Source organism: Hylobates moloch, unplaced genomic scaffold, assembly GCF_009828535.3.
Source record: "Hylobates moloch isolate HMO894 unplaced genomic scaffold, HMol_V3 SCAFFOLD_3, whole genome shotgun sequence".
Taxonomy (NCBI): Eukaryota; Metazoa; Chordata; class Mammalia; order Primates; family Hylobatidae; genus Hylobates; species Hylobates moloch.
The window spans coordinates 9,775,666-9,802,484 of NW_026652278.1; the positions used below are offsets into that span (position 1 = coordinate 9,775,666).

Sequence of the window (26,819 nt, forward strand, 5' to 3'; positions counted from 1 at the left end):
CTGTAACGTAGAGATAATAACAGCACCTACATCAAAAGATTATGATGAGGATTAATGGGAAACGCTACCCCTAAACCCTGATCTCAGACAACTTTCTCCCCTGAACCTGCAAGCGCAAACTGCAGAGGCCAAGCTCCACCCACCTTCACCCCAGGTCCGGCCCAGCCCAGGTCCCAGAGCCAACACCAGGGCCCTCCATGTGAGTCCATAGCCTGATGTCTAGTCTTTCCTCCATACCCACCAGCTGTTAGGACGCTGTCATTACTGGCTGCTCCAAGTGACCTGGAAGGGTCAGCCACACGGGATGAGCTGGGAGCCAACAAGAGACCCACACCCAGAGACTGGCATGCAGAACTATCTCTTGCTGACCTTGCCTCAGCCTGGCTCAGTTCCTGTGTGTGAAGCTGGCTGGGAAGAGGGCAGGACAAGCTCTGGGTAGTGGCAGGGGTGGCAGACGTCATCACCTCCCACAGCCAGGCTGCCCCAGTAGAGTTTGATCCAAGACCCAAGCAAATGCCCCCAAAGGGACCCCTCTGAATGCAACAGTCCCTCCCTCTAACAAGGCTTCCTCGCTCAGAGCCAGCCAGCACTGCCATCCTCTGCCAGTACCCCAAATATATCTCATCCTTATGACCTGGAGCCCCTTAGAAAGGAATGAAGAAGGGTTTTTGCAATTTCATGGAGAGGTCAATTTTGTCCCTCCAAGAACAAAATGGCCCAGCGTTGAATAAAGCTGGAGATCGAACTGTTTGGAGAATTAGGGAAAGACACAAGACAATTGAAACCTAGACAGTTATTAATAGAAACACTCAGTTTTCTATAGAGCTTATCCAAGTGTCTAAGATCATTTTTCCTTAGGGGATGGTTTGAAGACAACGCCTATCAGTTACCTGGGCATTGGTGATTAAAAGTGCAGAAACCCAGGTCCTGCCTGGCCCTGCTTAAATTGATCTCTGAGGAGGGGATGCTGGAATCTGCATTTTAAACAACCTTCCATGGTGACTTCTGTGAATAGTAATTTAAGAGCTAATGGCTCCCTTCTAGACACATGAGGCCCTAAATATGACTCGGACCTCCTTTTCCCACGGTGCTCCCAGTCCAGAGGATAGGAGCTGACCCAAGGGATTCCTGGCACCTGATAAAATATCCTCATTAAACTCGGGCAAGTTAGTTTAGCCTGCATCTGGGCTAAATTCTAACAATACACAGCCTTTGGTTCCTCCAAGGGTCACATTGCAGCCACGGGAAGGCCTCATCTACCTGCACCCAAGCATGTAAAAGGGTGACAACCAGGACATGAACCTGGCCCCATTCTTTCCATCTTTTCTTAGAAAGAAAGGCACCATGAAAAAGAAAACGAATTTCACAGACATAAGGAGACAGTTTTATTGCTCATGGGGACAGGAGGCTGAGCTGAGTCCTAGAAGAGATAGAGTTGGTCTAAGATGGTTCAAATCCATTTCCCCTCCTGCCCAAGCCTGCTTTCTAAGTAAAAACAGGCAGGTGATTGGTGAGCGATCTTTGAGAGGTGAGCTGACCACGAGACAAACCCTAAATACCAGGGCACACATGCAAATGGACGTTCCCTTTGGAGGTCCCTCGGCTGTAAAATCCCCTCCCTCAGAAAGGTGCCATATAAAAAGCCGGAATAGTTGCAGGGTGCCTTAAAAAGGCAAATTCTGATTGTGTAGGACTAGGAACTCAGCCCTATATATGGATTTAGGAATTTGAAAGCCCCTCCTTTATGGCCTTATTTTCAAGCTTCTTGAAAGATTTCCACCCAGTCCAACAGTTCACCAGAGTTTGGGCCTTAAAGGTCAAGTCTCATCCTGGAGTGAAGTCAAGCAAGTAGTCTTAGTTTGATTCAGATGCTGAAAATCTTGGTGTTTCTATGTCTTATACCTGAGAAAACAATGTTACCTTTGATAAATTAAATTAACAAAATGAGGTAGATAATTCAATTGGGAGTAATAAAGCCAAGGGGTAAATCTGATAGACTGTATAGAGATGAAAATAAACATTTATCTAAAGGTAATTACAGCAGAGTTGGCTAACATTGGTTGCTAACACATTAATTTTCTTCTCACTTTCCCTTGGGATTTAATTTATGTGTCCAAATAATAATGAAAATACCGAATCAATGGACTTATCTGGAGTTTTTGTCTACGTGATGCCGGTACAATTGGTTTTAGAGGTATAGTGAAAATTATGAAAAGCATCTTTTCAAGATATGTGATGTTGTGGGTGACAGATCTTGCTTCTTGGCTAAAGAAGAGGTAAAAGAGATCTAGTTGCTACTGGGAGTACAACATGTTGCCTATACAGTACAGAGAAGGCAGAAAGAGCATGTGCCACAGTTATTCTCCCAAAGTGATATTGATGAAAATATATTTTGCTGCTGGAATTTGGCTGTCGACTGACCTCATGCACTGGGCCACTTTTGCCCAACTTTGAAAGCGTTTGTGCGAGAAGGGAGCTACTCTCCTCCAAGTCAGCTGTGCATCCTGTCTTGGCTTCTGCTGGTTTTCAATCCCACTGGTCCTTCTGGGGTTGGGATGTTGGAGGGTGCACAGCTACTTGCCACCAGGAAGCAAATGTCTGTCGCTATTGTAATATGAGTGGCCAAAGGAGCTCTGAGCCAGAGCAATTTTGTTTCAGGGACACACAGAGTCATGTCTGGCAGTGGTGTGCTAGTAGATGTTTCACAATCAGCTCTCTGTGGGGCAAAAGGCCTGATTTACAGCATTTGCTGATTTTCATGGTATAAACACTCCCACCGTGGCTGATTTCCAGCTACCAACATGATGCCCCAGATCATGAAATTGGGAAGGATCGTGCCCCATTGGCTTCCCCAAGCAGATATGAGCCCATCTCTGACAGCAACTGCAAGATGCCAAGGCCTCCTTGGAAGCTACACCTGTCTCCATTCTAGTCTCCACAGAAACTTTGAAACTAGATAAGACTAAGCCAGGTGAATTGTTTTCTAACTGAGGAGCTAAGAGTTAATAAGACATCTTTTCAAATAAAGATGCAGATACTTCTCTGCCTTTAAAAATTGGGACTGCCTAGAAGTAAAAACCAATAGACTCTTCACTTCCTTCCTGTTGGACTACATCCTTCCTTCTATACCTCCAAAGTTAGGATGTAAAGAGCTGGCAGGAGAGAATGAGCCATCTGATTCCATTGCTCCCCGTGCTTCCCACCCTGGAGAAATCACTTAGAGTGGAGGATTGAAAAATAACTGCTCTGAGTATTCACAAGTCAATCTGAAATGGTAGACAAAGAAGAGATGGCCAGAAAGCAGGGGTGGGTCTCCTTGGTTTTTATTAAATCAAGTCAGGACTGCTAACAGATTGGCATGTGTTTTATAGGTGCAGTGTTCCATAAAAATTTCACTGTCTCTAATCGCTTGAACCTGGAAGGCGGAGGTTGCGGTGAGCCTAGATCGCACCATTGCACTCTAGCCTGGGCAATAAGAGTGAAACTCCCATCTCGAAAAAACAAAAATTTCACTGTCTCATCATTAGCACAGGGCACTTTCTTGATAACCTTGAACAGCCTCTACCTTCTGTTAATAGGCTTACAGAAACTAAGGAAATGGAGGTGCCAGGACAATGGAACCCAGTGACTTAAAATCAAGGCAAAAATCCCTGCTCAGGCCAGTTCTTGCCCATCCATCTCCCAGGACATGCCAGATAAGATGCAGAAGACAAGGTGAAACACTTCCTGTAAATTCAGGTCACAAACAGGGGGAGGGGAGGACCAACCGGCCACTTTCCTCCTGCCTTTACTGAGCTCCGACAATTAGGACTTGTAAATCAGAAAAAGGTGACCTCCCAGTCAAACTTGAAAGAACCTAATACATGTAGGACCAGCCTATTTAAACCATTTTCATGCTAAGATTGTCTGCACACACAAACATTCGCTTTTAGGGGGAAGGAGAGGACAAAAGTTGAATCCAATTGACCATTTCTAAGACAACTGGTCAGCAGCAATTGGGCAGCCACTAGTTGTGAAACATTTTCCCTCAGGCACACAGCCCAAGAGTCCCAGCTGGGCACAATGTCATTAGTACCAGCTGAATAATATTTGGGTTGAAGCAGCCACCACTACCCTGTGGAGACGAGGTGCCATGTTAGATCCAGGCCAAATGACCACTGCCAGCCTCCCTTTCAGCATGGCTGAAATGTCCCCTGGAGACTGTCACTTTTCTTCAGCATGGAGCAGCATCCAGTGGTCAGCAGGCAGGTGGACACCATGCTTCCCACCTACCACCAGCTCTCTGCATCCTTGACAGTGACAGAACTGAGTGTCATCCCCCAGGGAGCCTCAGGTGAGTCCAGGAGCTCAAAGCAGCTTCTTAGAAAGAAAGGCCAGCACACGGCCCACAGTCATCCTTTGGTGACAAATAAGGAGTGTCCAATGTCTGCCCTTGAGGAACCAGGAAGCAGGCTCTGGAGCCCCTACAAGCCAGGGAACCAGGATCACTGGGCATGCCAGGGACTGGCGGCTGGTGGTGTCCACCCAGGGGCCCCCACGCCCTCCCACCCTTCTTCTCACCGCTGCCTCATTCTAAACTCTTCAGCAGGAGCGTGGTCCTTCACTCAGACACCGGCAGAATGTTCTGGCTGTGAGAGTCGCCTGTGAGGCCAGAGGAGTGGATGGAGCGTCTGTGCAGGAGCCTGTTCAGAATCTCCTTGCAGCTTTTGCGGTACTGGTGTCGCAGTAAGGAGTACACAAAGGGGTCGGATGCGGCCTTGCTGTACGCCAAGCACTTGGACAGCACCCCCCAGTGGGAGCCGATGGGCACCGTGGAGAAGAGCTCCACTAGCCTGCAGAGAGACAGGGAAGCTGTTAATGAGGACATAGCTAAGCACCGCCTGGAGTGGCCACGGGCCAGGGCCTGTCTGTGCCCTGCAGACAACGGTTTCCCAGGCCAACCCTCAATTTATCTGAGACTGCCTCCTCAAATAACAATGATAACAGTTTACACCAATAATGATGATGATGGCGAACATTCATCAGGCTGTATTTTATTCTACACACTGTTAAGCACTTTCCGTATGTGATTTTGCTGAGCGCTGGGAGATATGACCATCTCTGTGTTACATGCAAGGAAACAGATGTCCCAGGAGGTTAAATACTTTGCCCAAGGTCACATGGCCAGTAATTGTAAAGGCAGGATTTGAACCCAGGTCTGTCTGACTCTGAAATCCAAGCTGCATCGAGAACCCAGCTATCAGCTAATAGCTGGCTGTCCTGGCTTTGTCGCCAACTCTGCTGCTGACTTGTCATATGGCCCTGGGCACCTCTGTTCACTCCTTGGACCTGTATGTCTCATGTGAAAAACAAAAAGGTGGGACAATATCGTCTCAATGATCTTTTAACTAGAAGAGTCTGGTCCCATTGTTTGCTTCCGATCCTGGCTCTGTGTTCCTAAGGAAGTTGCATGGAAGGAAGGGCTGAGGACAATTTTGAAAACATTTTGCAAAGCTCAAAGTATGTCATGCACAGGAAAGAATGCTGGCAAGGAAGGCCTCTTCCCTGGGTTGGGATCCTGGTGCTCTTTGACAATAGCCGCGGTTTCAGGTGATCCTAAAGGGACCCTCATTCTTTTGGTGAAGGGGCAGGGAAAGACACAGCCCATATATCTTAGAGTCCTCTTGGTGCCACCAGACAGCTCCAGGCAAGGGTGCTAATACCATGTTATGAGGTCAGGGAAAGCCTTCAACAGAATTCTAGCCTCCACCCAAATCAGGCCATTTACTCTCTCAAGTGTGTCCAGCACCCTTGGCCGTATTTGGACATTATCCAGCATTAACATGAAATAGAAAAGACCCACAGAGCTGGGAGAGTCTGGAGATCATATAACACTCTCTCCTCCACCCATTAATGTCATATGAAAAAATTGAGGCCCAGAGAGGGAAAGGGTTTGCCAGACATCACACAGCAAGTCAGTGGCCATGGAAGGTGCAGCACATGTACTCCCCTGTGACTGGGGGTCTAGTACCTGTATTCTACCTGGAGTACCTGCAGAGAGAAGGCGGTGGTGGCTCTCAGCTTGGGGATCTGCCCAGGTGAGGACCCAGGTACAGAAAGAACTGAGCTTGAGCTGGAACTCAGTGCCTCTATCTTTAGTTGGTTATTCTTAAGCCTTCTTTGGGCTGTAGAGCTGGCGAAGAGGAGGAGGAGGAAGCTGGTGGACTGTGATCCTCCATAGAAATGCCCCTTTCTGGAACAGGCTCTCAAGGAGTCCACTCTGAGGCCCCTCTAGTTGGCATCCCATTTTCAGCCCCACTGTCTACCTTTGCCCTCTGACCCTGTGGGGGACTGTGGCTATGTCTCCTCTCATATGCTTGGGAGCCTGAATGGGGAAATGGAGCTGTGAACATTTAGGAAATCTGTACTTTTAAGAAATCTATTTTGAGAAGTGGTGAATTCAAAGGGACAAAAAAACCTGAATTTAGAATTCACACGTAATAATAATAATGAATTAGCTGAATGCCAACACGTTGTTGCTATGCGATGCCAAATTGCTTTTTCAAAATGTCTATAGTTTTTGACACATTGCTAACTTCAGGCTTAGCATTTTGGCTATCCCAAAGGGATTTATTAAAAGAACCAGATACCATCAAACCATCCAGCAAGATCGAAATCGTTATTTGCAGGCTCTGTAGATTTCACAGAATAAAATTATTCAGGACAATCTAAAATTTCACCATTTAGATAATTAAGCGGTAAAATCTATTGCATTTGCTTCTCAGAGATGTCATGGCAAGTCTGAGCTCTCCACCTGGCTCAGATATCATCATTCCCAGTTGAGTGTCTCCTCTGGGCCAAGCACTTGTGTGTACAACCTCTAACCATACAATTATCCAGCAGAATGAGAATCATTATTCCCATTTCTCAGGTGAGGAAATCGAGGCTCAGAGAGGTGAGCAGCAAGTCAGGGTCTCCTGCATGGGAAGCCCAGCTCCATCTAACTGCAGTCCAAGTCTTGGCTAGTGGCTATGCCAAGATGTGAATCTCAGCATTGCAGACATGACAAAGGAAGCTCTGGGGTCCCTTCCGGCTCCAAGAACCCCTTTCCCATGAGGTCACTGTATGCTGTCTGGAACTTTGGTCACTTGTCCCTCCACACTGTGCACAATGACAATTTCTGCTTTGAAAACCCAATGTCTGGCCTTTATCAGGGCCTCCAAGCAAAGAGATGCTTTGGCTGAATACAGGCCTGGACACTGCTGCCACATGGCCACTGTTGGGGGTAGCTGGGATGCCCCCTCCAGGCCCGGCTGTGGCTGGCTGAGCCGCTTTCTCGTGGCCCCATGCAGGTGGCTCCCTGCGCCTGCCATGGCTGGCTGCTGGCTATGCTCCACACTAGCTCCGACAGCCCCCAGCTCCTTTTGTTGATGAGAAGAGGCAAGGGTTTCCATATTGCCACAGTGACTTCTTTCTAATTCCAGATCTGGGCAGGCATCTGGATAAGCACCAGATTCCTTCCAGATGACCTTTTAGAGAGGGACAATTCGGTCCATGTTTTCCCGCTAGATCTAGCTCTGCTCACCCCTTCCTTGTGCCCTTCCCTCCAGGAAAGGGGCGTTACGATTCTGCCCAGTCACATGTCACTAGTGGGCAGGGTCACAGTGTGCTAAAGGGAGCCTCTCCTCCTCCATGTGGTCAGTTTATTTAATGCCTTTCCCCCTCCCTCCTTCCCCTCCACAGTCAAAGTTAGTGGATGGTCTCAGGACGGGACATGGGAGGGAGGCAGCTCGCAGAGCAGAAGTCTCCAGTGTAAGGCCCTGTCTCCTGTTCAGTTCTGGCCGAGAGCCCTACAGTGAGGGGCTATTGGGCTCAGGTGTTGACAGAGCAGGACCTGGCTTCCTTTCGTCATGGCCCCTGTTATGGGTTGAATTGCGTCTCCCCCAAAAATTCACATGTTGAAGTCCTAACCCCTAGTGTCGGAATGTGATCTTACTTAGAAATAAGATTGTTTCGGATACAAATCAGGTCATAATGGGGTAAGGCAGGCCCCAATTCAGTACTATTGGTGTTCTCATAAAGGCAGAAACTTGGACAGAGACACACACACAGGGTGCGTGCCGTGTGAACACGAAGGCAGAGATCAGGAGGAGACATCTGCAAGCAAAGGAACCCCAAAACGGCCAGCAAACCACCAGGAGCTCGGGGAATGCGCGGAGTGGGCTCTTATTCACAGCCCTCACGAGGAACCAACACCTTGATCTTGGACCTCTGGCCTCGGGAACTGTGAGAGGTCTTTCTGTGTTAGAGCCGCTCGGTTTGTGGTACTCTGTTACGGCAGCCCTAGCAAACCAAGACGCCCCCTGAAGAACCGCACGGGGAGCAGGGGAGGCTGTGTCGTTGTGTGGTTGTTCTGGGGACCCCTGGCCATAACAGCATCAACCAGCCCCACCCCACTCCTAGAGCTCGTGTAGGCCAAGGTCAACCCTGGAGATCTGACAAAGATTAGCAGCTGCAGGAGCAGGGTGCCGCCCCTTGCCACCCTCTAGAAATCAGGGCCTGTCCCCACAAACATCGCTGCCTGCCACCTGCCCCGACCTTCCACTGAGCACAAGATGACTTTCCGCGTGCTCTCTGGGGCATCAGGCTCCATTCAGGGGGAAACGTTCATGCTTCTGTGCTCAAAAGGCACACATGCCTGCCCTGACACAGCTCCCCCCAGAAAGTTCCCTGCGTGAGGTCCACACCCTCGGTCAGCCCATCAGGTGGGGGGAGGGGACGGAGCTGGGGAGGGGCCGGGATCCCCTCTTCCAAGCATGTCAGGGGATTCTGACACAGGAGCCCAGCCCCTGTGGAAGCCTGCGGTGTGTGAGTTTGGAGAGGATACAAAGTGCTGCAGGGTGCAGAACTTGTGGATGAAAAGGAAGCAGAGCACAGAGACGTGTATTTTTCTGACTTAGGGTGAGACACAGAGCAGATACCCACAGATCTTGCCAGACCCCCAAACCCTGTGTGCTTGCATTCCTATGTTCTGATAGCTGTCCAGGGAACTATTCCACAGAGCCATGCCTCCTCTCTCAGTAGCAAGCCCCTCTGATGTGGGTCACTGGCACGTCTGAGCTGGCTGCCACAGTCCAGTAACAAGCCCCTCTGATGTGGGTGACTGGTGCATCTGAGCTGGCTGCCACAGTCCAGGGCTGATGGAGACAGGAAGCTGCCCACCCTTGCTCCTCACCCACAGGGACCTCACATTCCCACCCAGCAGCCTAGGCAGTCCTGGTCCCGGGAGGCAGGAGGGAGGCATGTCTGCCAGAACTCCAAGGCCTTCTCTGAGCCTCTGGAGAGACCAGTGTCCTGATCTTGCTCCACAATGAGAATCCCCAAGGGAAGCAAGTTCCGAAGTGAGAACAGGACCAGTAACCCCTGCAGCCCCTGACCCAGCACCACCTGTGGGCCCCCAGGGGCTCTGTGTCTCCTTAACTGCTTCACAGAGACCATCTCAGGACCCCAATATCACTCTCCCTATGGTACAGAAGATGGAACCAAGGCAGAGAAGTGTCAAAGCTACACAGCCGGAACATGCAGGAACCAGGATTTGAAACTGGAAGGTGGGTGCCGGCAACCATGTGCCTTCCTGGTGCCAGGCTGCCCCACTGGCCTCCTTGACTCAGGTTCCCGCTCCTCAGTGTGATCAAGCACCTGTACTTTCAAATCCTGAATTTAAAGTGACAAATTAGCACCCTCTTTTTACACCTTCTATGCCACCATCATCTCTCCTCTCTTTTCTCTTCCTCTTTCCCTCTCTCATTCACACAAATGCACATGCACGTACACACACATCCACATAAACACATGCACACACATACATACATACACATGTATACACACACACATACGTTGTGTACTAAATGCAACATGGGCCACAGAACATTCCTTGGACAGCCAGCCCACGGTCTTCCCAAGACTTCTGGAGAACTCAGCTCGCGTATTTGAAGTAATGAGCTGATGCTTTAAATTTTTACGAGACAGAATGGAGAAGTCATTTTACTAATAGAATATCAATCTTCGGGAATCCCCTGCCTATGAGACCCCTCTCCCATCTACACATTTTCCTGACTTTGAAAAGCCACAATAATGGTGCTGTCAGATTTTCAAGTGCCTCAAAGCCTGATTCCAGTGATTTACGACAACCACAATTATTTGTAAGCGTAGATCGCTGCGGAGAGCATAGCCTTACAAATGCTTCCAGACATGTGGATTTTAATTCAGAAAATATGTCATTTGAGCTTTTGGATGAGAACCTGTTGTGGATGTGCAGGCCCTGCTCAAAGACTCTGGGAAGAGTCCTCTGTGACCTCGGGCTTTGAGGACACAGAGCCTGTGTGACTGTGACTTGGAGGTGTCAGACTTCTATTAAGAGTGAAGGCGCAGCTTTGCAAATATGTTTCCCACTGTGGCCTTATGTGCCCCAGTAAACAAGTGTAGGCGGCTCTTCGGCTGGTAGAGTTGGATGTCCTGTCTTTCTGAGATGCCAACTGCATCTGCCAGTGGCTCTGGCTACCAGTGCTGATGGTCTCTTGGGAACTCCAGCTACATAAGCTGCTGTCAGTGACATGGGAGATTGGGGATGACTGCAGGGGAACCTACCAATTTTGCTAGAGAAACTCAAATGCCTGCTTCACTCACAGGAGCTTGGAGGCCATCTGAGTTCATGTCATGGGACTTATGCGTGGCCCTACTGGAAATCAGGCCGAAAACATACACATGTGGCTTCTCTGTGTTTCCAGTGCCTGCCCCAGTCTTTGGTGTTGTGGCATGGCCTAAAGGCTGAGTTACAGCCAACTGGCCTGACACTGACCTTTAACTCTTGGCTCAGTCACTCCCTACCCATATGTCCTTGAGCAACTCATCTCACCTCTCTGAACTTCTGTGAGACTAGGATTCTAGCACTTACCTTGTTAAAGCTGTCCCAGATGCAATAAGGTATGTGCTGATAGCCCCAGGTGCTTGGCAGATGTTCACTAAGTGACAGGTATGGTTATAAAGCTTCATGCTCTCCAATAGAAAGCTTGAGAACCTATAGGAACACTGGAATGGTTCTTTTAAACACTTGACCCAAGACTTATGCTTTCCTATCTGAGAAAGTTAACAGGCAAATGTGAATAGAAGGGGGACAAAGAGAAGGGAATCCCCTGCCCAGCCAGTGGAATCTTCTCCATCAACTCAAAGGGGTGGCAGATATTACAGCAGAATCCTCTCTTCCTCAATATCCTGGCCTCCCAGCTCCCAGCATTCCCAGCCGCCATCTGACGTCAACCTACACTCTTGACACGTCTCCATTTATAAGGTACAAGGCGGGTGGAAGCGGCAAGGTGGGTGGAAGAGGCAAGGCCGGCTGCCTAGATACATTCACTGGGGAGTTGTGGGGAATATTAGTTTCTGCGCTGACAGTTCAATGAAGGGTGTGAGTGACACATGAACAACTTGATTTCAATAATCTCAGAAACTGCAGCATTCCATTTCTGAGCGGGTCGTGCCTCAACGTGTCTCCCCACATCCCTCTGGGAGGAAAGTAGGAACCTTTGCTTCTACTGAGAGGAGAAGCAGAGCAGTCATTGTGAGGGGCTGGGCACGGGTGCCAGTTTCAGGCAAAACACTAGAATTGAGGCTGAGTCACTTGATGGAATTGGGGAAGGCTGGAACCTGACTGAGCCTCAGTTTCCTCATCTTTAAAATGGGAATGTTAGCGCCAGGCACGGTGGCTCATGCCTGTAATCCCAGTACTTTGGGAGGCCGATGCAGGTGGATTACCTGAGGTCAGGAATTCAAGACCAGCCTGGCCAACATGGTGAAACCCCGTCTCTACTAAAAATACCAAAATTACCCAGCCTGACGGTGCGCACCTGCAGTCCCAGCTACTTGGGTGGCTGAGGCAGGAGAATCACTTGAACCAGGGAAGTGGACGTTGCAGTGAGCTGAGATTGCACTATTGCACTCCAGCCTGGGCAACAAAGTGAGGCTCTGTCTCAAAAAAAAAAAAAAAAAAAAAAAAAAAAACCCCAAGAGAATGTTAACTCGGTGCAGAGGGTGTCTGGACAGCTCTGGTACAGCTTCAGGTACAGAGTGAGGACTTACAGGATTAAAAATGAAGGGACCTTCCTGAATTAATTAAGGAGATAGAGCTTGTCCTTACTTTTCCTTTCTGAATTCCCCGGGATCAGCGTGTGACTGCCTCGGTGGGTTTTGATTTTTATTTCTATGGACAGTGAGGAGGCAGAGAACAATGAGGAGGTGCTGCATGCAAGGGGACATCCTTCTGCCCAGGTGGCCCTGGAGCTGCCCAGTGGCATCTGCAGATGGCCTCAGGCTGCCCGGTTCCCTGAGTCTTTCTAGCTAATTGACCTGTGCGGTCTCTTTCCTCTCTGAGCCTTAGTGCCCCCATTTGCAGAGTGGAGCTCACATTGCTCACCCAGTCCATCTCTTGGGGGTGCTGTAGAACTGTGGAGTGCTGTGGAAGGCACAGCAACATCAGATCCAGCTGCACCTGTTGCGGTAATACATTTCTTAGCTCAAACAAGCTCCACCCAAGGGCTGCCTCCTGGTCCCCACTAATCCCATCTAGGCCAGGAGTCCCCCATCTCAGGGATCTGACCCAGAACAGGGTTCACACCTGCCACATCTTCTGTGTTGCCTCTTTAGTGCTGGGGCTACAGCTGAGCTCAATGCCCCTGGGCCACCACCACTGAGCACCTGGCAGGTCGGAGGGATGAAGCTCAGGCTGCTGTTCTCAGGAGAGCCTATATGTGCAGCCAAGGAAGTGACTTCCTCCATATAGAGCTCCAGAACTTTCCAAGACCTACCCTTGGATGCTCCCCCCAGGCTTCTGCCTACCCCAGGGCTGCAGTCCACGATTGCAGCTGCAGTGCAGTGGGCTGATGGGAGTCCAGGAGTATGACTCGCTCAGCAAGCCTCGGGAGATCTGCCTTGGGAGTGGGTAGAGATCCTGGGGAAGGGGTTTGGGAGCACTCTCTGCATGCCATGGGCTTTAATGCCACAGCCACAGATCTACACAAGAGAGGAGGGGAGACCTGGGTCTGCAAAGACTCCCCAGAGGCCTCTGAGAGCCTGAGGGGCGGGTGGAGAGCCCAGTGAGGTTGGAAGTCCAGTTCCACTGCCGACTAGATGCGTAGCTCTGGGCAATTATTCAAACACTCCCTGACCGCAGTCCTCAGTTACTCCAGCAGTAAAATGGGTTGGGATGCAATAGAGACATGGCTATCAGCACGCTGGCCATTAGAATTATCTGAGGCGGCTTAAAGCCACCCATGCCCAGCCCCACACCAAGGGAGTCTAACTGAACTGGTTCAGTGTGAGGTCCAGATAAGGGTTTGGATGTAAAGCTCTCCAGGCGATTCTAATGTAAAGTCAAGCTGGCAAACCGAAGAAAAACTTCAAGCTTGCGTGCCTCTCAGCCATTCCTACCACTTTCCCACTAATCCCAGCCTGGCTTCAGAATTGCTTTCAACACAGTGCTCTGCTGGTCACCAGCAGTGGGTTAAAGTTGGTCTGCATGGTGCAACCAGCTCACCCTCCCTGCATGACGTCATAGCTTAGGGGGTCCTTTGCCTCCAAAACCCATGGCTTTTGGTTCTCCACAATGACTCATTTTCTATAAGAAGTTAAATCCTCAACTACATTTCAGAGGTCTGCCTTCAGCTTCTTCTGAGACTGGTCATGTCTACACTTGAAAATCATCTTGAAAAGAACAGCAGAAAAATAAAAAATTGCTACTGGAAATATCAGTGATCCGGATTCCAGAATGGATGATAAGTCCACACTGTGCTGAATGCTTTGCAGGGTGATCTTATTGATTCCTTACTATTGATTGGCTTCTCCTTACAAGCAGTGTGTGTTTCTCAACCCTGACTCAGAAGAAGATGGAAGAGTTTGCATCAGGCTCCCTGGAGGTGGCTGTGAGATTAATCCTGTCCCCTCCACACCCTGCCCAGCCTGGCAGTCCATGTCCTGGCAGGGGAAGCAGAGCTCTGATGGGGTCCTGGCTGCACCCATGCACAGCTGGGGCTCAGATGGCCCCTGGTGCAGTAAATATAAATTCACAGAAGCCCATCAGGGTGTGCCTGGGGGGAGCTCCCAGCCACCCTAAAGACTAAGCATCTGGTTGGACATTGTGGAAGCCATGTGGGGGTAGAGGGATTGGCAAGGTCAGGTGGCTCCGAGAAGCGTGTGATTGCAGGAGGACCCACCAGGAGGCTCTATTTGCCTTGCACTCCTCTCCCTGCTGCCTTGTTTCAGGGTCTGATGTCTCCTTCCTTCAGGCCTCCTGACCCCAGGGAGGAAGACACTGATTTGACCGCTCAGGAAACACTCTCAGATAAACCCTGACATGGAGCAGGGCCCTGACGGGACAGAAAGGTGGAGGAGGAAGTTCTGAGCATCCTCTTGCAGTGGCTGACATGGAGGTCCTGGCCACTGAAGGATGATATGAGCAGCTCAAGGTCTAGGAGGAGGGGGGTGGGGAACAGGGCACCGGCACACCTCGCACCCCTGATTTCCCTGACCGCAGGCCAGCGAGGGCTGACAGAGAGAGAAGGCAGGCACGGGTGTCACCTGAAATGTTCTGCTAGTGAATAGAAACAGGTGCAATTAATTTTAATTACATATTTTATTTAACTTTATAATTTCACTATGAATTCTACATATAAAATTACTAGTTATTATTTTAAATGTTTTTTCAGAGAAAGAGGTCTCACTATGTTGTCCCGACTGGTCTCGAACTCCTGGCCTCAACTAATCCTCCCACCTTGGCCTCCCAAAGCCCTGGGATGACAGGTGTCAGCTGCTGACCCTGGCCAAAAATGTATTAATTTCATATATAGAGTGTGTCATGCCAAGTCTCAGAGCTCATATGTTTTTAAACCTATAGCATATCTATTTGGACAGGCCATGTTTCAAGTGCCCTGTAGCCACCTGTTGCTGGTGACCGCCGTGCTGGACAGCACAGCTCTAGACCTGGCTCATGCTGTCCCTTCTCCCTGGACAGCCAGGCCCACTTCACAAGGCTTGTCCGTGAAGTCCCAGCCGTGAGAGCTCGTTCCTGCCCCAGAACCTGTGGAGCCTGGGCCTTTCCCGTGACACAGTGCTCCATCTGGGTTAGAGGACTACAAGGTCAATGTCCCCAGCAGAGGGGAACTCCCGGGGTCACACTGACCCATGCCTCCGCTGGAGGGATTCTTTTATGCTCCGCAGAAAAGGTGCTCTAGAGATGTGCTGAACTGGAAAGTGGGTGTGTGCTCACTTTAGGAGGTGTTCTTAGGATGGCTCCTCCAGACACATGAGAAAGCCAAGGCAGAAGCAGCAGGGGTGGTGGCAGTGGGGCCCGGCGGGGTTCTGCCAGAGACATATTTTGTACTCATGAGGTTTCCTGGGCATTGCTTCTCTCCTGGGTAAGGTGCTGCTCATCCCCATGGAGGATGAACTGTTCTGTGAATGTTTTTAAAACCCAAGATGCATCAAATCCATTTGGAGGGAGCATATTGAGTTGTAATCTATCATCATCCATTTTACTGAAACGTTACTTCCTGGGCACTATTACAGAGAACCTAGCTGTAATTTTTTTTTAAAGTAAAATGTTGGGAAATGAAATTAAGCCAGAGAAAAATCCAATAGTTTGAAGTTGGAGCCGTGTCACCTATCCTCTGAGGGTGCCCATTCACCTCGTTAGCCCATGGCTGCCCGTCCTCTGGGACCTAAGAGGAGGAGCTCTGTGTGCCCCCCTGTCTGATCACCTTCCTGCACTGGATCAAATCCCCTCTTGGTGCAGCAGCCAGTCCAGGGCAGGGGCACTGTGGATGGTGCTGTAAGTGCCAGAGGGAAGGAGAGTGAAGACCACAGATGTCCTCCGCAGGCCTGTGCTGCATGTCTCCATGGTCCCTGTCCTTAGATACTCACAACACCGCACTCCCTTCTGGAGGCCCAGAGAGGCCACATCACTGGCCCAAAGTCACACAGCAGGGTGTGGGGGAGCTGAGGTTTGGGCTCTGGAGAGGCACACTCCAGAGTCATGCTGCTAAGTCCTCTGCCACGCCTCACTTGGGGGGCAACAGAAATCCTTTCTCCTCTGTCGCCTGGGGAGCAACAGAAATCCTTTCTCCTCTATCATCTGGGCTTTGTGTCTTGTGGAAAACCCTGAATGATGTAAGCTGTGGCTTCCTGGCTGGATGTGGTGGGTCTAGACTACTGGTTCTCAACCAGGGGTGATTCTGGTCTCCAGGGAGCATTTGGTGATGTCTGAAGACATTTTTAGTTATCAAAATTTAGAAGGACCTGGAAAGGTACCCCTGCCTCACTAGGAGGTGCTACTGGCATCCCCTGGGTAGAGGCCAGGAATGCTGCTGAACACCCCATGATGCCCAAGACAACCCCTGACATCAAAGAAGTATCTGGCATAGAATGTCGGTGGTGCTGAGGTCTAGTGGACAGTTTTAGAAAGAAGAACCAATAGTTCTGCTCCAGTCAGACCCATCCAGAAACCTGCAGACAGGCCTTGGTCCCACATTCAAAATGAGACACACGCTAAGTAGATCTCCCCTAGAGAAAGCAGCACGCCACAGAAGACAGGGGAAGGCACCCCAGAGTTGTCTATCTGGGGAAAAGAAGAGGAGAGCTGGTCTCCAGGAAGTCAGGCCCAGTGTCTGCAATCCACAGGGGCTCCTGCGAGTAGAGGACAGCCTCCTGGATGGCAGAAAGAAGAACTGGGAGCAGCGGCAGAGGCCAGAGCAAATCATGCTTCAGCTGAATGTAAGGACAAATGGGAGGAAACAGGGCGAACTGTCCACAGGGCCCCCTCCTTACTGGGGTGTGCAAGATGCTGAGTGATGGTGAGGCAGGGGTGCCCCTCCTGGTTCCTGCAGGTGAGGATGCTGGGGGCTGCTGGGGGCTGGGATCTGTTCTTTTTCTGGGTCTCTCTCTCTCTCTCACACACACACGCGTGCACACACACACACACACACACACATAGAAAACCCTGCGCAGATGCTGCTTCCTAGATTCAATGAAAGCTTCCATATCCACCTTCTAATAACCATCAAAGTTCCTTTTTTATTGTCAACTTCTCAACTAGTTAAGCCCCTTTAGATGCAAAGTTGTGGAGTTTTTATTTTCCCTCTAGTGCACCAAACTGATTGAGCAATATATATTTTCCTTCTTTCTGGCTAACACATGTGGGGAGTGCTCCAGTTACAGCAAGCTGGCTTGACAGATACACAACCCAAGGCTAGTGTATTGCAACCTTGGCTGGCTTGAGGATCTGGAGATCTGGTAGAGAACACGACAAGCCTCACAGCACCCGGCCTAACGGTGGAAGAGCCCCCGAGCCATAGCATAAGTATGCCCACCTGGCTGGCCACAGAGCATGCTACCTGCTCCCTGTGCAGGTGGCAGGTGACTTTGCTGTTGACCTGGGTATTCAGGCTGGGGACACCTAGGGGTTGGGCTGTCTTGCATTCAGTGGGCAGTGAAGCAGGATGTGGGGAGCTGGGTTTTGGGGAAGATGATGTTTCCCTCTGTCTTCTCTCACCTTCTCCTTCTCTTTAGGGCCTCCTGGGGGTTGGGAGCCTGGGATAAAGGGTTTAATTATGTGATTTAGAAATCGAGTGGGAGAGAGTCTTTCACACCCTTTGGGTTCTGAGTTGAATCCAAAAGAATTCGAGGGTGGAGAGGAAAAGCATGCAGCCTCCTGTTCACTAAATCTGGCAAGTTCACTCTTGCCCCCCACAACACACCCTGCAGAAGAACGTGTGGCCAAGAGAGGCTGCCACTGCTAAAGGTCACTGGGCCCTGCCTTGCTCTTCAAAGTCCCACCACACACCTGCCAATCAGGCTCACCTGGTGATCACATAGGGTGCGAAGCACACAAGGAAGGTCCCTATGAAGGTGCTGATCTTCTTGGTGGCTCGCTGTCGCCTCCGCTTCTGCTCCTCCAGACAGCGTTCCCGCACACTGCATGTGAGAGAGGAGAGAAGGTGAACTACGAGGCACCCTTGCTAGGTCAGGATGAGGCGCTATTTACTAACACAGGCAGCAGTCTCTAGTGTGAGAACTTGACTATGGAGTCGGAAAGACCCAGGGTCAATTCTTGGCTGTAGCTATTGACCTTGGGCAAGCAGTATGACATTACTAAGCCTCAAGGTCCTCGTGTGTGAAATAATAATATGCATCATATATTTTAGTGTATTACACATAATGTAATCAAATGCTACAAGAGGCTGTTTTGAGAATTAAATGCATAAAGCACAGAGATGCATGGAATGCATTTCCTGTGTGAAGCACACAAAGCCACCGGCACAGTGCCCAAGTCAGTACAAATAAACATTAAACGTTACCTCTTATTATTGCTCATATCATTCACTGATCATCTGCTATGGGCTGGCTCCAGAGTGCCCCACTATCTAAGTAGTATCTCAGATTCTTGCCTTTACCACAATCAATCCTGGCAGGTGTGTTTTACCTGCAATGAAAGTTTTTACCTGCCCTGGTTTACAATGAAAACCATGAGCTCGGCCGGGCACAGTGGCTCACACCTGTAATCCCAGCACTTTGGGAGGCCGAAGTGGGTGGATCACCTGAAGTCGGGAGTTTCAGACCAGCCTGGCCAACATGGTGAAACCTTGCCTGTACCAAAAATACAAAAATTAGCCGGGCATGGTGGTGGGCTCCTGTAATCCCAGCTACTTGGGAGGCTGAGACAGGAGAATCACTTGAACCCAGGAGGCAGAGGTTGCAGTGAGCTGAGACCGCGTCATTGCACTTCAGCCTGGGCAAGAAAAACGAAACTTTGTCTCAACAATAACAGTAACAACAAAAAAGAAGAAGAAAGAAGAAGAAGAAGAAAAGAAGAAGAAGAAGAGGAAGAGGAAGAAGAAGAAGAAGAAAGAAGGAAGAAGAAGAAGAAGAAGAAGAAGGGAAAAAGAAGAAAAGAAAAGCATGAGCTCTGTGAGGCCAAATGATTTGCTTAAGTGGAGGCAGGATTTGAACCCGTGTGTGTGACTCAAAGCTGGTCTTTTACATCTGGGGCAGCCTGGACTCCATGCACACAGTATGTGGCATGAGGGCTTCCTTTCCTCCATGTCTTCAACCCTGCTTCTTCCATCCACAGCCTCATCCCTGCCTGGAGCTATGGACACCACATGATGGGGGTCACTGAAGGAGTCATTGGTTCCTCCAGGGACCAAGCTTGAAGAAGCTAAGAGACTCCCAAGTCCCCATGGAATCAGGGACTTAGCTTCGAGGATGGAATCAAGAGCCACCTGTGCCTCTAACTGTAAACCTGTTTCTGCTCCACTCTGCTGTGGGACCTTTCCAGAGGATCAAAAATGAACAGGAAAGAAGACTGTGGACACAGTTGCCCAGGAAGTGAAGATAACTTGGCAGTGCCAAGCCTGAGCTGCAGTGGCCTGGCTCCAAAAATAGGCCAGTCTGTTCAAAAAATGCAAGCAGTGGAGAGAATATTCATGAGTCAGGTTCATGTACATCGCTAAAGCCAGGGCAGCCTTCCCTGCCTGCCAGGAGACTCATGATTTTGATACTTAATCAAAACTCCTCTTAACTAGATTTCCTATCACAGATGGACTGTTTCATATTAGTTTAGACTGAAGCCTCCTAAAATTATTCCAAGATTTTTCCCCCTGACTTCTGCATTTCCAGGAATTTAAAGAGTTGAGAACTGGAGTTGGGCTTGGTACAAACAGATTTCGTCCTGGCTGAAAATGTATTACTCATGACTAATATTATTAATTAATTTCTAGAAATTAATATTAATTAGCAACCCACATTTCTTGAGTCTATAATATGTGTGCCATGCTAGATACTGTGATGGGGAATTATTCATTTATTTAAAACTCACAACATCTATGTGAGTGAGGGACTGATATCATCATGGTCCCCATTTTTCAGATGAGAAGATATCAATTACAGAAGTGTTAAGTAACTGGCCCAAGATCACACAGTGGGAAAATGGTGGTGGTAGGGTGACCAATTGTTCCAGTTTATCTGGGACTGTTTCTGAACAGTTTGCAGGAGACTATCCAAGTTTTAAAAGGGAAAGGCTCAGATCTGAGAATCCCTCCTCTACCTCGGGCAAACCAGGACGGTTCGTCACTCTAGGTGATGGCAGGACCTGAACCCAGACCTTCTGACTCTGGGGCCATGTGCACCACCTCCAAAACCACAGAGCTCCCCCTACTGCAGAAGTTCTCTTCCTGCCCCATGCATTTGACAGAGACAGCTGTAACCAGACTGTGCCAAAGGTGCAGCAAGAGTGAACCAAGAGTCAGGAGGCCTAAGGTGGAGATCTGATGCTTGTGCTGGCTCTGTGACCCTCTCTGGGCCTCCAGGGACCTGGTGGACATGGTTTCCTAACCTTGATGGCACTGGGCCTGCCATGAAGCCCAAAAGGTGTCTATACAGTGGGTGCTGTGCCTGGGGTTCACATCCACATGGGCCCGGTCATGCTTCTGCTTTGGGACAGACCAGCTAGACCCCACAGCCATGTATAGTATGAAAGGTCGGCTCATCCGCACACCCCAGATCACAGATGGGGGAAACTGAGTCTCAAAAGAGAGAGTGATTTTTCCACTCAGGGAGTACAGTGCAGGTGGGGCTAGCACCCAGTCACTGACTTCTAGTCTGGTGCTCCTAGTCGGGAGCCACATCACTCATTTCCTGAAATCTTCCAAAAGAAAAGGATGAATCCGTCTCCTCTGGCTGGGGCTCTCCTGCTTTCCAGGTGAGAACAGGGAGGTGGCAAGAGGTGAGCAAGGCAGAGCCGTCCCCAGGCTCCGAGGGAAACATCACCGCCCTCTTGCTTATTATGATGATTATTATTTAAGCTCAGTATGAGAACAGCTCACCCGCTCCTAGAACAACATCGCTTTGTGCTTGCTGTCATTTTTCCCCCTCCATAGCTTTGCAAAACTGAGCTCCTTGAAATCTTGCAGCCCTATGAGCTGTTATTTTACTTATATTCAGATGAGAACACTGAGAACTGGGAAGTTTACAACATGCCTAAGGTTACACAGCGAGCTCAGGACAGAGTCAGGCCTCCTCCCAGGTCTCCTGAGTGAGTTCTGGGGCAGCTCCCTGAGACCCCACTGCCTGCCATAGAATCACTGAGCAGCGGGCATTCTCGAACATCCCCAGGCCTGGTGGTGGTACCCGGAGTCCTCAGAGCTGCAGGCAGGATCTGTGGCGCGGAGGGTCTGAGGCTCAAAGCTCTCCTGAGGTACCCGGTCAGGTACATTCAGCCAGAGTGTGAGCATGTGTGCCAGTGTGGCTGAGTGGGGGACGGAGGAGGTCCCAAGGCCGTGACATGACAGTTTTCTTGAGACACAAGGAGACAGGCCCTCCAGCATTGTGACATGTGGGGTGGAAGAGATGTTCCCAGCAGCTCCAGTCATAGGGCAGAGGGCACGGCACATTCTGGGAATATCTGAAAAGTCAATCAACGAGGTGATCTCAGCTAAAACCTTCCATCCACAGACACCTCCCTTCTCTCCACAAGGGGCCTGGGTCATGAAGGATCCCTAGACAACTGAAGTCCAACCAGAACCCACGCTCTGAGTATTTAGGGAGTGACTCAGACTGGTTTTTCTGGCTTTTAAGGCAAGGGAACAAGCTGACTGACGGAGGGCAAGAGCCCTGAGTTTGGGGTCAGGACACTGGCATAAGCAGTCTGGCCCTCAAATCCAGCAAGAGGGACCCCTGCCCTGGGCCCTGCACATTCACAGTCCCACATCTCTGCCCATACAATAAAGAGTTCATAGGGCTAAGCGGACGTGCCTACCCACAGCCCTCACCTTCCATTCCAAACCAAGCTCTAAATGCCTAAAGCATGGAATTCTTTGCCCAAACGCCCTCATCCTGCTTGCAAGACGTGTGTGGGCATCTCCCCTGGTCCCACCCTCCTGAGGGTAGACTGTGCCACCTGTGTGCCCAGCTAGACCCATGAGGGGTGGTGTTTGTGAGCAACACACATACATGGAATATGGGTGTGCAACGTGCAGTGTGCAAGGGAGGCCCCTCGTGGTGCTGGGTAGAGCTGAGGTGGGAGGCAAGGCAGGTGGGCCAGCTCGGCTCTCCCAGCACATATGAGGTTGATTCCCGAGAAGCCTGAGAATTCTAAATGTGAACCCAGCCTTGCCGGTCATTATAAAGGTATATTCACCAAGGTAGGAGGGCAGAACACAATTCATTTAACAGTTTGTAAGCTTAATGTAGAACATCTAAGTCTCTATATACACAGTTGGTGAGCTTCCATTTGCACTATTTGCTCCATCCATAAATCTTAGGGGCAGATCTGAGTGTGAGTCTTAGCTTGAGACACTTTCTAGATCTGTTGGATTAGGCGAGTGCTTCTCTTCTCTTAGAAAATTGGGTCTCTCATTTTCTCATCTGTAAAGTCAAGGGCACAGTGTAGTTCCTGTCTACTGAGCCACAATTCTGACACCCTCCAGAGTCAGCCACTCAGCCAACATCTGCAGACATTGCTCAAAGGACACAGAGGACACACTGGGAGACCCAGCAGAGCCTGGGGGAGCCTCAGAGGAAGCTCCAGTTAGGTTTGACGCTGTTTTCCTTTGAGACCTCATCACCAACATTCTGCTTCTGTTAAATCACTAAGCCAAGCCAGTGAGTCAGGGAAGAGCAAGGTCCCTGCAACCACACCCTGGGGCCCACCTGCTCTGCCATGCCTGGGAGCACCAGGGAGAGGGGCTGCCTATAACCAGACTCCAGCTGTGGTTTGGGAGAGGGGCTGCCTATAACCAGACTCCAGCTGTGGTTTGGGAGAAGTGAATGCTGCTCATTCAGGTGGAGCACCAGGTGTCTAACAAATATTAGAAACCCCAAACTGCTTCAGAAACGTAACTCAAGAAATCACCACAGAAAGGCAGGAGTGGGAAATGCTTCCTAGGGCCAGGGTCCCAGATTGAATTAAGAAGAGAGGGTCCCGGGTATTTTGGAGGTGGCTGAAGCAAAGGGGTGAGGACTGCTACTTATGGTGCCAAACATCCTGCAGGTAGAGCAGACACCACCAGGAGCTTCTTGACAAAGACAAATGCCACCCTGGGTCCTCGAAACAGGTCCTTTGTAAATAAGTCCCAGTAGGCCATCAGTGTGGAGGCTGACAAAACTTCCAGGGAGCAAAGACTCTGGCTGCTGCCCTGGCTGTCCAGAGGGAGAAGCCGGCTCCTGCTGCCCAAGACCGGCACTCCCGGGTCCTACAAGCTCTCAGCACTGAATGGCCCTGGGAGGCTCACTGCCTGAGACTGGTGGTGCTGGGGCAGCCCGTGAGCTAGCTCTGTACTTGCCCATTTGTAGGGAGGAAGAGGTTAGTGCTGTCAAGATAGAAGCTGGTGGATTGGCTGTCAGGGTCTCTTGCGGACTGGTCATCCCCTCCTGTGTTGTCCCTCCCACATGCTTGGTGGGGATCAACCCCTCAGAGAAGGACAAGTTTGTGTTCACTAAAGGGGCAGTGCTATCAGGTCTGCCACTATTCCATGACCTCAGGGAGCGTTAGTCCAGGGGGCCTGTTGCCACTGGCCGATGGCAACCCCGGCCCCAGAAGTCTTTTCGATCTCCAACGAGACTGGGCCTGGAGGGTCCCAGGGCGCTGGGAGCAGGGGCTCTTCAAAGCAGCCTGGGGCTAAGAAGAGATCAAGGTCCTCCCAGAGGAATGGAGGGGAGATCGAAGGCGAGCAGAGTAGCTGCCTCCACTCCTGAGACCCCAGGACTCTCTCTGCAGTGTCTGGCCTGGCATCAGCCAGAGGGATTTGCAGGAGTGGAGCTGGCCCTACATCCCAAATAGGCTGAACAGGAACCATGGCCCCTCCTCTTCTGGAAGTTGGAGGAAGAGTGGGAATGCAGTTTGTACTGCTCTAAATAAGAACCGGTTCCACTCCCAGCTCAACCCTCCTCCGCTGTTAGACTCATGGTGAGAGGGCCCCCTCTAGGAGTCTTTAGTCCCGGGAGTTAAACAACATTGCCCTACATCTTCTAAGAGCAGTCCCAGCCCAAGCGCTAAGGATGCACCCTCTAAGGAAGAGCCTCTCAGCTCTGAGTCATGGAAAGGGCAATAGCTCTGCAACTGTGGCGGCAAATATTCCCTTGAAGGACACTGAACCATGCAGAGACATGTGCTGTGACAGCCAATGTATGTCTTTGTGGCAGAATGCACTCATGCCACTCCTATAAACCTGTGTACACATGGCCAGCTGTCTGGTACATATACAGTTTATGTGTGAACACATGAGATTTTGTGTGGATCTCCCACATTTACATGTCCTGGTATCTATGTGCTCTCAGTCACTCACATGTACATTCTGTTCCTGAATCTGTGGGGATTCTGTGGCTGGAATATTGGTCCAGTGTGCAATCAGGAATGGCTGTGCTCAGGGGGACAATGAACACGTGCACACTTGCCCTTCAATGTGCTGGCACTGTGAAGGTCAAGGACTGCTTGTTACTGCTCCCATGCAGGAAATGCTCAGAATGCTCAGCCTGACACCTCCAACCTGTCCCCTTCAACCCTGGTGTGGAACACAACCACCAGAGGACAGAGCTTCCTCTGCCCCGAGGCTCCCCTGGGCTCCCAGGGTTCTCTCACACGGAAGGCCCTCGCTGGCCCTGTCAGAGCTCTCTGCCTGCCTCACCTGCGACACCATCTGGACCCTAGCACCCCCTTATCTAGGGTCCCAGGACACGGAGCGGGGAGCCTGCCTTCCCCCGGGACAACAGGATGTAAAATAGCAGAGTCTAGATGCTGCCAGCTGTTTCCCTCCTCGATTTCCTATTCTCCTGGGGAAAGCTGAGGTGAGCTCAGGACAGCGCAGCTAAGAGTTCCCTCCTTCTCTCCCTGACAGGCTCCTGCGATGGCAGGGGTTCCCAGAGGGTACCCATGCTTGCCCAGCTCCATCTGCCCTCCTGAGAACAGCAGCCAGCGTGAGGACGGAGGTGGGGGCAGATTCAGCCCCAGGAGCCTTGGGGCACACTCCTTCTGCAGGAGCCTCTAGGCACCAAGTCAGGCAGACACTGGACAGTGCTCTCTGGGGAGGTTAGGAAGAGCCCCCCCACCCCACCCCTCAGGGCCCACCACAGGGAAGGACGCAGCCCGAGTCCATTAGAATTCACACACACACATACACAGTCGTGAGACAGAGGCAGCACCACACACCCGAGAAGGGAAAGACTCAGAGAAGCGACACACTTGGGTCTGAAGAGCTCTTAAGGAGCTCCCTAAGCATCGAGGCCGCCCTCTCGGCCAGAATCAAACACTTTGAAGGTCTTCAACAGGGAACAAAGACCACGGACTTCCCATGTGCCATTTAAAGTGAAAGCTACAAACACAGAAAATGAGCATGAAGAAGCCCAACAGAGTTCTGACTGTCTGTGATTTCTTCCCTGATGCTTCAGAAAACGATGTAGATGGGCTCACCCACATTTTTTGTGGCCCTGGTTTGCTGATACCCTAAGCACCTCCTTAAGCCCCACAGCTGGGCCGCTCTCCCCACCCTCGTGTTCTCAGAAGAAAGAGAGGCTCGGTGGAAAGGAGCCCCTGGGGCTAGGGACCTCCCACTCCCGCCGAGATCCCGCGCGGCTGTTCCCAGAGCCCTAGCGGGGCTCGGCTCACCTGGGGTGCAGGTCCACGAGCAGCACGAGCGTCTGCATGGTGATCACGTCGATGCGCTTGCAATGGAAGCGGGCCACCTTGAGCACCTTGAGGTACGTGCAGCAGAGCACGACGAAGGAGAGCAGGAAGCTGAGAGCGTGGAAGGCGCCAGTGAAGACCGCGAAGCGCAGGCGCTCGTCCGGCCGCCGGCTGCACAGAGTGCACGAGGCGTACAGCTGGTGGAAGCCGAGCCAGGACAGGGCGAGCGCGGCGGCTGGGAAGGTGAGCGCGTGCAGCCACGTGTAGGCCACCATGAGCGCCGCGTCGCGGAGGCGCATCTTGGCCCGGTAGCTCAGCGGGAAGACCACGGCCACCCATCGGTCGATGCTGAGCGCGGCCATGCTGAGCATGGAGTTGGCAGCCAGGAAGGTGTCGAGGAAGGCAGCCAGGCGGCACAGGCGGTCGCCCGCCGGCTGCCGCTGCGCCACGACGCCGGCCAGCGTGAGCGGCATGTTGACCACGGTGCACAGCAGGTTCCCGCACGTGAGGTTCAGGGTGAACAGCGCCGGCGCCTGGCGGCGGATGTCCGCGCTGTGCAGCAGGCAGAGCAGCACTAGCGCGTTGGACAGCAGCGAGACGCCCATCGTGCCCACCAGTAGCCCCGCCAGGCCCGCGTCCCACGAGTTCATGGTGCGCGCCCCGCGCCGGCGCTCAGGGCCCGCAACCCGGCGCCGCCATGGCGCAGCCCGCGGCCGGCTCAGCCCCTCGGCGCCGCCGCCGCCCGGCGACCCCCGGCCCCAGCCGCCATGGCTCCCCGGAGGGCGCGCGGCCACCCCGGAGCCTCGGGCAGCCTCCCGGGCAGGCGTCTGGGCGCGCAGCCACCCCGGAGCCCCACGCCGCCTCACGGGCAGGCACCTGGCGCGCGGCAGTGAACCCCAGCCGCCCGCAGCACCTCTGGAGCCAGCGACTGAGCGTGCGGTCGAACCCGAAGCCGTTAGCGCCCCGGGATCCTGGGTTGCAGACACCTGCGCCCCCGCTCCGCCTCTGCCTCTGCTTCCTCCCGCTCTCACCCCATGCCCGCGAGCTCTGTCTCTGCTCCGCTCCGCGCACCCTCCCGCTCTCTTGCTTTCTCTCTTCCTCCCTCTCTGCTCTCTGGCTC

At 51.5% G+C, this 26,819-nt stretch overlaps 1 protein-coding gene across 1 annotated transcript; it reads right to left on the reverse strand.

The window, feature by feature from the left end:
* Window positions 1–1,840: 1,840 nt before the first annotated feature.
* On the reverse strand, window positions 1,841–26,786 carry GPR26 (G protein-coupled receptor 26). The gene is made up of 3 exons (XM_032175803.2): window positions 25,682–26,786; window positions 17,884–17,997; window positions 1,841–4,832 (listed from the first exon to the last, which is right to left on the reverse strand). Exons 1-3 carry the CDS (start codon window positions 26,347–26,349, stop codon window positions 4,601–4,603), a joined length of 1,014 nt encoding a protein of 337 aa, XP_032031694.1. The 5' UTR covers window positions 26,350–26,786; the 3' UTR covers window positions 1,841–4,600.
* Window positions 26,787–26,819: the final 33 nt, after the last annotated feature.

Excerpts from the sequence above, each read along its gene's own strand:
- GPR26 (XM_032175803.2), bottom strand. The coding sequence starts at position 26,349 with ATGAACTCGTGGGACGCGGGCCTGGCGGGGCTACTGGTGGGCACGATG. Across the intron at positions 17,998-25,681 it reads CTCGTGGACCTGCACCCCAG|TGTGCGGGAACGCTGTCTGG; the intron begins GTGAGCCGAGCC and ends TCTCACATGCAG. Across the intron at positions 4,833-17,883 it reads GCACCCTATGTGATCACCAG|GCTAGTGGAGCTCTTCTCCA; the intron begins GTGAGCCTGATT and ends GTCTCTCTGCAG.